General features: G+C 39.3%; 1 protein-coding gene across 3 annotated transcripts in view; it reads left to right on the top strand.

Annotated features, from left to right (window-relative positions):
* Positions 1–6,945, top strand: part of CCNG2 (cyclin G2) — a 10,206-nt gene extending 3,261 nt beyond the window's left edge. For 2 of the 3 annotated variants that reach the window (XM_037733547.1, XM_017514821.2), the window contains exons 4-8: positions 175–425; positions 928–1,006; positions 1,089–1,187; positions 4,001–4,206; positions 5,517–6,945. In XM_037733547.1, the coding sequence (XP_037589475.1) occupies positions 175–425; positions 928–1,006; positions 1,089–1,187; positions 4,001–4,206; positions 5,517–5,640 (759 nt within the window). In that variant the 3' untranslated portion in view covers positions 5,641–6,945. The remainder of the gene's footprint in view (positions 1–174; positions 426–927; positions 1,007–1,088; positions 1,188–4,000; positions 4,207–5,516) is intronic. The other variant, XM_017514820.2, reaches the window with a different exon arrangement.
* Positions 6,946–11,440: the final 4,495 nt, after the last annotated feature.

Here is an 11,440-nt window from a genome sequence, read left to right as displayed (position 1 = left end):
GAAGGTCTAAAATGTGAAAATGTATATAATTGTGAGTAAAGGGCCAGTACATATAAGAGAAGCTGCTTGATTGTGTTCTGTCTTAAGAATAGGAGCATCATTACAATATTCTAAGTGTTTGTTTTGCTAAGTCAAAGTGCCAATTGTTAAAAGAAGCCTCTTGTTCTTTCTCAGGTGAAACCTAAACATTTATCTTGTATTGGAGTCTGTTCTTTTTTGCTGGCCGCTAGAATAGTTGAAGAAGACTGCAATATTCCATCCACTCATGATGTGATCCGGATTAGTCAATGTAAATGTACTGCTTCTGACATAAAACGGATGGAAAAAATAATTTCAGAAAAATTGCACTATGAATTGGAAGCTACTACTGCCTTAAACTTTTTGCACTTATACCATACTATTATACTTTGTCATACTTCAGAAAGGTCAGTGGGATTAAAGATAAATTTTGTACTTTTTAGCATTGCTATAGCTAATAGTAAATAATTGGAATGCCAATTAAATTTGTATTTTTACCTTCTTCACACTTTCAACTTGGACTTTTAGTGGCAAATCTTTTTTGTTTGTTTTGAGATGGAGTTTCACTCTTACTGCTCAGGCTGGAGTGCAATGGCACGATCTTGGCTCACTGCAACCTCTGCCTACTGGGTTCAAGCAATTCCACTGCCTCAGCCTCCCAAATAGCTGGAATTAACATGTGCCACCACGCTCGGCTCATTTTGTATTTTTAGTAGAGACAGGGTTTCTCTATGTTGGTCAGTCTGGTCTTGAACTCCTGACCTCAGGTGATCTGCACGACTGAGCCTCCCAAAGTGTTGGAATTACAGTCATGAGCCACTCCGCCCAGCCATGGCAAATCTTTAAAATAATTTAAAATCATTTAAATCTTTGGAAGTTTAATAAATCTTTGTTCTTTGTGTTATATAGGAAAGAAATACTGAGCCTTGATAAACTAGAAGCTCAGCTGAAAGCTTGCAACTGCAGACTTGTCTTTTCAAAAGCAAAAGTAAGTCAGTTCCCTGCTTACATGTCTATCTCACAGTTTCTATTTTGAATTTTTAAAATATATATATATTTTTTTCTTACAGCCATCTGTATTAGCTTTGTGCCTTCTCAATTTGGAAGTAGAAACCTTGAAATCTGTTGAATTACTGGAAATTCTCTTGCTAGTTAAAAAACATACCAAGGTAATTATAGTCCTTATTTTTTAAAGCAAATTTCTTCCCTAATGTTTCGTTTTTTTCTATGGTGACTTAAACATTAAATAATAATTTACGGGACTCTTAACTTTTACACTCATTTTTTCCTGTATCTCTAATGTTAAAAGTTTTCAAAATGCAGCTTTGACCCAGACAATATTAATCCAGAAGGGAACTTGGTCACTTAGCCCAGTTTCTTTTTGCATACAGGTGCCCCTTCTGTAGTAATCATGCCAGATGGTAGCATAGCTGTTACATTGCCACATATGCATTGTTCTGAAATGCATACTAGGAAGTAGACTCAGAACAAACACTAATGGGATAGGATGGGATCTCATCACAACTGTAGGGCTGAACTGTCATCTCATTAGCAGCAGCATCAGATAACACCAGCAGTGTTGTTTTAAACCCCAATGTCTTTTCAAATCCTTTAGGCCAGCTCAGTAAGTCTTACAGTCACAAAGGTGTAAAACAAAAGCACAGTCCTTTTTCTCAAACTCAGTCTAGTTGGGGAAATAAGGAACTTAACATGAAATGGTGTGTTCTGTCATTTGTTATTGTGCCTTGGTGCCAGGTAATAGTGAATATAGAGAGTACTTTGGTGTTTGTTTGTTTTGTTTTGTTTTGTTTTGTTTTGAGACAGTCTTGCTTTGTTACCCAAGCTGGAGTGCAGTGGCACGATCTTAGCTCACTACAACCTCAGCCTCCCAGGTTCAAGTGATTCTCCTGTGTCAGCCTCCTGAGTAGCTGTGACTACAGGCGCACACCACTGCACCTGGCTAATTTTTTTTTATTTTTGGTAGAGATGGGGTTTTGCCATGTTAGACAGGCTGGCCTCGACCTCCTGACCTCAAGTGATCCCACTCGCCTCAGCCTCCCAAATTGCTGGGATTACAGGCATGAGCCACCGTGCCTAGCCTACTTAGGTTTTTTTAAGCAAAGAAATAGGGCAGACCAGGAGAAGCACTGTAACTGGGAGCCTGTTTGGAGCAAAAGAACCTTTGACAGTGAAAGTTTGGACAGCAAAGGCTTATGGCCAAGAAACTGGTGGACTAGACAGATTTAGAAGTCATTTTAGGGTAGACTTGCAGGTACAGTATCTAGGTGATAGTCACAAACAGGAGTAAGGCTATCTAACTCAAACAGTGGTTTTGGAAGCCAGGCATGGAAATGAGGCAAGGAGTCATGAATGATGAAGATTTGTACCTAACGGTGGAGACAATATTAGTATCATTGGCAGGAAATTTGGGAGGGTAGGTAGGTGTCTAATATGTCTTTGGCATTTTGGAATAAGAAAACTATAGTTGGAGATTGAGATTTGGAATTTTCTCATGAAGAAGCAATAGTTGAAACCATAAGAAGCTTGTGGAATCCTTTTTGTAGGGGTCAGTTGAAGCTCTGGGGTTTTCAGCATTGGCCTTTTCCTCCAACATTAGGAGCCAAGCTAAGAAAGGTACATCATCACCACAAGTAAGAGCACTGTCAGACTGGAAAGAGGTTTTTAAGAAGGAGGTGGTCAAGAGCATTGACTTTTTATAAGAGATCCAGTATAATGAAAGTTGAAGGTCATTGGATGTGTCAGAGGATGTCAGTAGAGCAGTGAGAAGGAAGTAGTAGAAACCAGATTACAAGTAAGTTAAGATGTAGCTAGATTAGATAAAAACGGGAGGCCAAGAAAAAATATATATCTTCTGTTTTCTGGTGAAAGTACATGCAATATGAAGCATTTTGTTTGTAACATAACTTTTTGATTTTGTTTTAATCATGATTTTATTAGTTTTTATCTGAACTTTTTATTGATAGTGATAGCTGGAAACATCTTCATTGAAAATTGATTCATTGAAATAAACTGAAGGCATTCTGAAGGAGGAAGGAAAAATACATGAAAAGAAAAACAAAAAAGAAATAAACTGGAGCACTTCCCAGTGGTGGAGGAACTATGTCATTTTTTGGAAATTCCTCTCTTCTCATATTGCTAACTTCTTTAGTTTTATATCTGGTGTTATAAGTGTGTATTGCCAGCAATCCAAACAATGCCTTGTTACAGAAATCTAAATTGGTTTCTATAACAAAAGGAATGTTAAATTCCTTTGCATTGTGACTGTTAAGGATTATACTTGATTTATTACCAAATATAGAGTGTTTTTAGGTCTGTGTTTTTTTGTTTTTTTGAGACAGAGTCTTGCTCTGTCGCCAGGCTGGAGTGCAGTGGTGCGATCTCGGCTCACTGCAACCTCGGCTCACTGCAACCTCTGCCTCCCAGGTTCAAGCAATTCTCTTGCCTCAGCCTTCCGAGTAGCTGGTACTACAGATGTGCGCCACCACGCCCAGCTAATTTTTTATATTTTAGTAGAGACGGGTTTCACTGTGTTTGCCAGGATGGTCTTGATCTCTCGACCTCGTGATCCGCCCGCTTCGGCCTCCCAAAGTACTGGGATTACAGGCGTGAGCCACCGCTCCCAGCCCCTGTGTTTTCTTAGAATAGGCAAAGCTTTCTGTGTATTGAATCCTATATAATTTTATATTTAGGTTGCTCTTCTGCTAAACCAGTGGTTCCCAAATTTTGAAAGTTTGGCTGCACATTATAATCCCTGGAGAACCTAGAAAACTGTTGATGCCCATGTTGCACCCCTTGTCAATTAAATCAGAATACCGGGGGTGGAGGAGAGTCACGGGAGCCAGGCATCCATCCATCCACCCACCCACCCATATTTTCATAGCTCATCTAGATTCTAAGGTGCAGCAAGGTTTGGGAGACACTGCTGTAACTTCTTCACTAAAATACATTTTTTCTTTTTCAGATTAATGACACCGAGTTCTTTTACTGGAGGGAGTTAGTTTCTAAATGCCTAGTCGAATATTCTTCTCCCGAATGTTGCAAACCTGATCTTAAGAAGTTGGTTTGGATTGTTTCAAGGCGCACAGCCCAGAACCTCCACAACAGCTACTATAGTGTTCCTGAGCTGCCAACAATACCTGAGGGGGGTTGTTTTGATGAAAGTGAAAGGTAGGCGGGTTCCTTGAATAATTAAACTTCCTTAGACTAAATATTAGTGAGTTTATACTCAGAACTGTGGAATAGTTTAAGACATCAGAGAAAGCCCCTACACTAAGAGCTAAGAATTAAAGCCTCCACTCTTCAGGTAAGCAAATTAACCAGAAGGAGTTTTGTTAAAATGTGTAATGATTTATAAGGTCCTCTCCCTTTTTAATTTTTTTAGTTTTTTCTTTTTTATATTATTTTGAATAGAGATGGGGTCTTCCAGTGTTGCCCAGGGCTGGTCTTACACAATCCTAGGCTCAAGTGATCCTCCTGCCTCAGCCTCCCAAAGTGCTGAGATTACAAGTGTGAGCCACTGTACTCGGCCTCTTTTCCCTTTTAAACCCTTTTTAAACATCTTTCTCTTATCTCCCTTGCTCTTGAAATCCAGCTTAAAAAAAAAAAAAACCCAAACCAAAACTGAAAAAGAATTCTGGGTTTTTTAATGTTAGCATGAATTCCTAATATCATGCTGTGGGGAAGAGATTGAGGGGAAGGAGCCTGGAAAATAAAGGGAATCTACCACTAATGGGGAAGACTTCTATAGATACTCTCAAAGGGTTTGTCAAATGGTGTCATCTTATTCAGAATTTGATTATTTTGTTTGTAAAGTGAATAATTTTACTAAATTTGTTTTATGCTGTAGAAATAAAGGGTTAGAAGTTTTATTTTCATAGCTTGTTAGTTTACTTTGATATTGGAGAGTGTCAGTGATGTAAGAAATCACTGATGCAAGAAAGACATCTAAATAGACCATGTGCTAGGAGATATGTTGTCTTTAGTCTTCATTATTGGATTTAAAATACTTAGAATTGTACAGTTAGTTGCTGATAGAGTTATTAATTGGTATAAGAATAATAGTTTGGCAAATACTAAGTTGTTTAAACTTCTTTAAAAAATCTATATATTTTTTCTTTCTTTTCTTTTTGGTATGCGCCACCATGCCCGGATAATTTTTGTAGAGGTGGGATTTTGCCATGTTGCCCAGGCTGGTCTCAAACTCCTGGGATTAAGCGATCTGCACACTGTGGCCTCCCAAAGCGCTGGGATTACAGGGATGAGCCACCGCACCCAGCCAAAAAAAATCTATATTTTCTAATGAGGTTACTATAGACTTCATTTAGGAAGTCCTTACAACTTTTCTCTGTAAAGCATAAATTTTTAGTATAAAAATCCTCACTAGAGATACTCATATATAGCAGCTTTATTTTGCCTATGAAACATTTCAGTACGTTTTAAGTAATGGTATCCTCGTTTTTGTCTCTTTTTCTCTTTAGTGAGGACTCTTGTGAAGATATGAGTTGTGGAGAGGAGAGTCTCAGCAGCTCTCCTCCCAGTGATCAAGAGTGCACCTTCTTTTTCAGCTTCAAAGTGGCACAGACACTATGCTTTCCATCTTAGAAACCTGATTGTTCTGTGTCAGTTTATATGGACAGGTTTCAAAGCAATAAATGGGGGAATAGGTAGTTTTCTGGTTTAGCCCCCATCTAGTCAGGAATTACATATACTGGAATACCTACCTTCTCTTTGTTACTCAGATCAGATCTGGCCTATTTTCATATTTATGCTAAGCCATCAATTGGGGTAGTGCCTCTTAAACCATTAACAGTACTTTAGACACTGGCACTTTATTTTTCTCGTTGATCTTTAGCTACTTTGGGGAGGAGGAAAGGTGCTGATACCTTCAATTTGTTACTTTTCAAGATTTTTAAAGATAACTAGTGTAGCTTATCCTAAACATTTTATAAAGCCTTTAGATGTCTTTATTTATGCAGAGTGGAAGTATGCAAGTGCTTCCTTAGCAGGGACTGGATGGATAATCCTTTAATGGTTTTCCATGGATTTTCCCCTCCCCCTTCTCAGAAGAGTGAATATGCTCTTAAATTTCAAACACATTTTTGTTGTTGCGTTGTTTTTTAAATGATCAGTGTGTATTTGATGTGATGCAGATCTTATAAATTTGGGAATTATAATATTGCTATTTCTGTGATTTTTTAATATTATGTAATGTCTTGAGATTTCTGCTAAGGCAGAAATAATCAGGCTAGGGCTGTTAGTTGCATTCCAATTGCCCAAGTATTGTCAAACTATAGTATTATTTTAACATTACTTTAAAAATCCATAATCTGCTAGTTTTGCATGTACTTGTATGAAAACAGTGCAGTAGATTGAAAACTCAGTATCTATGGAATTGATAAATGTTGATCTGGTAGTACCTTTTATCTGATTTTCTTATATTTAAAAAAATGTCTGCATGATTAAATTTTATTTCTTTTGTAATTTACATTTCAAAATAATGTATTGCTATATGGGTGCCAAGATTGAATATGAAGTAAAAAGAACCTGAGTGTTTGTAGTATTACAGTTTTAAGCAAATCTGTGTGGTGATACAGCCATAAGAATGGGGCTTATATAAACTCTGTACATGTAAGATTTTGTACAGAGAATTTTTAACTTTATAAATTGTATATGAACATGTAAATCTTTAAAAGTGTACATAAAATACTGTATTTTTTTACCTTGTGTGTGATAGTCTAGTCATTGCATGTAAATATAATTTATTATGTATTCTGTAGTATAAATCATACATTGATGACTTACAATTTTACTGGTAAGTCAACATCCATTGGATGTTTTCTGAAGTGGCTCTTTTTGAAGTGATAATAGATTATAATTCAAAATAAAACTATTAATGAATTCTCCTTGTTTGGGATCACATCTTAATTTTTAATCTGTTGGTAAAAGTGCTTGATGTATTTTAATGAGAAGACTTTAGGTGAGGCTGCAGTGATTCCAGAGTGAGCCTTCTAACTGGCTAGCAGAAGTTCTCTAGGTTTGGCCCTTTGCCTTAGAGATACTGAAAGAGAATCTGTTGAGAATTGACCTCTTTCTGGGATGGACTCATTATGTTCTCAGAGCCTGGTATGTTACCAGAATGCTTATTAATTTACAGTGAGAGGCAACAGGTATTAAGTAGACCAGAATGCTCAGTTTGGCAGATTAGAACGATCTTTCAGGAGACAAACCAAGTTTTAATCAGAAAGTTGTTTGGTTAATAAGTATGAGGTATTGGCTGTGATAGGGCCCCTCCAGCTTCTGGCTCTTGTGGATCTCAAAGTATCAGGTTGTTTTGCAAATGGTGGTCCTTTTTTTTCTCCCCCTCAGTAGGTTCCCCATCCATCTACTTTGATTTTTAGACCTTTGTTCTCTCTGGTTGGTTAGAAAATCAGGTATACTGAATATGGTTTTCATGTAACACTTCTTCTCTGGAGATAGGGGTATGTTTTCCTACTCCCCTGGTGGAGAATCTCTACTTGAGGATGACCTTTCCTCTCTTACTAAGTAATAGTAAATAGTGGGCAATATATTCTGCTTTCAGATTTTGATTTGTTGAGATTTTGATTTGCGGCTTACCAAATCTCAAGACACTCTTCAGTTCCTGCAGGGTTGTATTGCTTTTCTTACTGGATGTTCTTTCTGGGTAGGCACCTTCGTGACTTTATCTCTTTCCCCTCCGGTTTTCAGTATATTTAGTCTAGACCTGTCTACCAAGCTTGCAACCTGTTTATTCACAGCAGGCCATGCCACTTGGAGGTTTCTGATTACTGCCAAACCTGCTGTTTCTTTATGTCTTTCTCAGCAAATAATTCCATCTCTTCATGTTAGAAACGTAAGTGATACGCTCATCTCCTTTTCCTGTTTTTGGAGGTCACCAGCCTCTATCATTTGTATGATTTCATTTACACTGTTTGTATCTCTACTCTGTCCACTCTCTCTGTGCGTCATGGTTTAGAGCTGTGCTCTTTATCAGCAGAGGTACTGTAATATATTTGTGATCTCTCAGCTTCAGGCTTACTGCTGGCCTCTGCTTGCTGCCTGCATATCCTTTTAAAATAAAATTTTAACACTCTCCTGAAAATTGTTCAGTAGGTCACTAACAACCAGGAAAAAAATCTGTATCATGACATACATGTCTCTCTATAATCTGAACACTGTACCTGTCTCTGGCCTTTTTTTCTTGCCATTTCCTAAACCTTAAAAAATGTGTATGAAGAAAGAGAACTCTGATAGCCATACAGAAGGTGAACTGGAGCAATATACAGAAGTAACATGGAGACCAGTCAGGACTGAACTAAGGCAGTGAAGTGTGGATGAGGAAGAGAGGTGAAAATTGAGAAGCACCATTCTTTCTCTTTGGGCATTATTAGGAGGCTCACAGACAAGTCCAGGAGCCTGGTTATGCCTTCCTGTGCCCCATTCAACCAGGTAGCTTTCCCCTGACTGATGAATAAAATTGAGACTCAAGCCCCTGCCCTTTTCAGAGCAGAGGGTGAGGAGAAAGCTACCATTTTGGCCTCATCCTACCCCTTGACTTGGCAACAGATTTGACATTTCAGGTTTTGATCCTGTCATTTCCTAGGATGTGGTGTTCACACTTTGCTGTTGTGTATGCTGTAGTATTGTGCCTAGGTCCTGGGTCTGCTGTTTCCTCCTCCCAGAAAATGTGATTAGACAAATGGTGGGTTTTAATTACCTGTCACACTCATAATTATTATGTACTCAGGTTAACTATAGAGGCATTGGCTGCAGAACACTCCTCATGAACATTTTAACCATTTTCTTTGTCTAGAGTCTGCCTTTTTCTTTTTTACAATTTCTTTCATTTCAACACTAGGTTCCAATATGATGTTCCCGTTACCTCCCACCTCCCTCATCACACATGCAAATTGTCGGCTTATTTAAACAACCCACTTAGATTCATATATGGACAAGGACAAGATACTTTGCATTTGTTACTGGAATTCAGTTTTCCTCATTATTTATTACCAGAAATGGTCAACAACTTATTTGTGTTTAGCAAATCAAATTGTGTGGTAATTTCCCAGTATGGTGGCCAGTAAGTCTTCCCATCCCTGTGCCTACATGCTGCTCTTCCCATCAACAAGTGGAGTCTATTTCTCTTGAGTTTTGGCTGGCCTTGTGAATGGCTTTGCCTACTGAAGTGCAGCAGGAGATATTCAGTATATGTCCAAGCCTAGGCTTTAAGAGACTGCCAGCTTTCCTTTTATTCTTCTTGAAAGCCAGCCACCATGCTGCAAAGAAGCTCAGGGGGATTACTGAAAGATGAGAGGCCATGGGGAGAGAGACTCTTGAGGATGAGAGATTATCTTGGATGTTCCAGCCTTAGTTAAGCTCCCAGCCAAATGTGGGTGTATCCTCAGCTACACCACAGAAAATAGAGGTACCACTCAGTTTATCCCATTCAACCCACAGACTCATGAGAAATAACAAATTATTGTTTTAAGCCACTAGGTTTTGGGGGAGGGTTGCGAGACAGATGGCTTGTTATTTACGGTCAAATGGCAATTATCTCTGGTGAGATTACAGCCGATTTTTTCAAAAATTATGCCTATCTGTAGTTTCTATTTTTCTTAAAATTAATTTGAATTGTTAGTGTATTAACAGAATAAAGAGTGAACTTTAAAACATACACACTGGTTATATGCTTCATCTAATTAAAATCCTTGACCCCTTCATTTCAACTTATGAGACCCAACTTGATTTGTTCCCGGCCACCTTTTCAGCTTTGTCTCATGGCATCCATATCCACATCTCTCCTGAGATGAGAGAGGAGTCAGAGACCCCTCTTAGGGGCCTGTCCCCTACACCCAAACATGGAAATAGAATCTTGAGTTTTTCCAAGAGAAATTCCAGGCATCTGGCTAGCCCTGAGAAGTAAAAGAGAAATGTGACAAGCAAGAGAGTGGCTTAAAACAATAGCCAAGGAAGTTAGAATCATGAGATGTTTGGTTTCCCCATAGAATCTATAGATAACACCTTAATATATATCCTTGAGTTGTTTTCCAGAAACCTGAACCCCTAGCAAATGGATGCACTGGTACATAGACCTTAGGTAAGGGGGAGCTGAGGATTGAACTCTGATCACCGTTCTTTGTTCTAAATTTCTTCCTGAGGATCTTGGAGGAGGTCATGCCCATGAGTCAGAGATTACTTTTTTGTTGTTGTTTGTTTTTTTGAGACAGAATCTCACTCTGTCGCCCAGGCTGGAGTGCAGTGGCACAATCTTGGTTCACTGCAACCTCCACCTCCTGGGTTCAAGTGATTCTCCTGTCTCAGCCTCCCGAGTAGCTGGGACGACAAGCCTGTGCCATCACGGCCCGTTAATTTTTGAATTTTTAGTAGATACGGGGTTTCACCATGTTGGTCAGGCTGATCTTGAACTCCTGACCTTGTGATCCACCAGCCTCACCCTCCCAAAGTGCTGGGATTACAGGTGTTAGCCACCATGCCCGGCTGAGATAACTTTTTTTCTTCCTGTAGATATCAAATTTTTAGACAAAGCTCCATCTCCTTACCCAATCGCACATTTGAAAATCTTTAAATCCACCCCCACTTCGAGATGCCTTGCCTTTTTAGGTCAAACCAGTGTATGGTCTCTCTGTACTGATTTCTGAGTTTGCCTATAACCTTTGGCTTTCTGCCTTTAAAAATCCTTACCTGTAAGCCATCTAGGAAATTGCGATTTAAGTGTTAGCTGCCTGATCTTTCTTGGTGCCCTGCAAATAAATGCTTTCCTTTCTGCTGCTGCGAACCTTGATGTGGCTATCTGTGCTGGGCGGGTAGACCCCAGTTTGGTTTGGTAACACCCCCACTCACCATGCTTTTGCTCACTTCAGTGTCTTGGTGCAGTTTCCTCTGGCTAGAACACCTTGTCATCCTCATCTGGCAAACCTATGTATTACCCTAGGAATCCTTTCATTGACTTACTCATTCACCTATCAGATATTTGAATGCCTTGTGTGTCAGGCACCACACTATGTTGCTGTGGAATGCCAAACACAGCAAACCCTATTCCTGCTCTCAAAGAACTTATGGTCTAGTAGCAGAACCTAAAAATTCATGGCAAATAATAAAATGTTCAGGCTGGGCGTGGTGGCTCACACCTGTAATCTTAGCACTTTAGGAGGCAAAGGTGGGTGGATCACCTGAGATCAGGAGTTTGAGACCAGCCTGGCCAACATTACGAAACCCTGTCTACAAAAAAATACAAAAATTAGCTGGGTGTGGTGGTACATGCCTGTAATCCCAGCTACTCAGGAGGCTGAGGCGGGAGAATCACTTGATCCCGGGAAGAGGAGGTTGCAGTCAGCCAAGGTGGCACCACTGCACTCCAGCCTGG

This window comes from Cebus imitator, unplaced genomic scaffold, assembly GCF_001604975.1.
Source record: "Cebus imitator isolate Cc_AM_T3 unplaced genomic scaffold, Cebus_imitator-1.0 Scaffold537, whole genome shotgun sequence".
NCBI classification, from domain to species: domain Eukaryota; kingdom Metazoa; phylum Chordata; class Mammalia; order Primates; family Cebidae; genus Cebus; species Cebus imitator.
The sequence above is the reverse complement of the archived record's forward strand: the minus strand, read 5'-3'. Positions and strand labels throughout refer to the sequence as shown.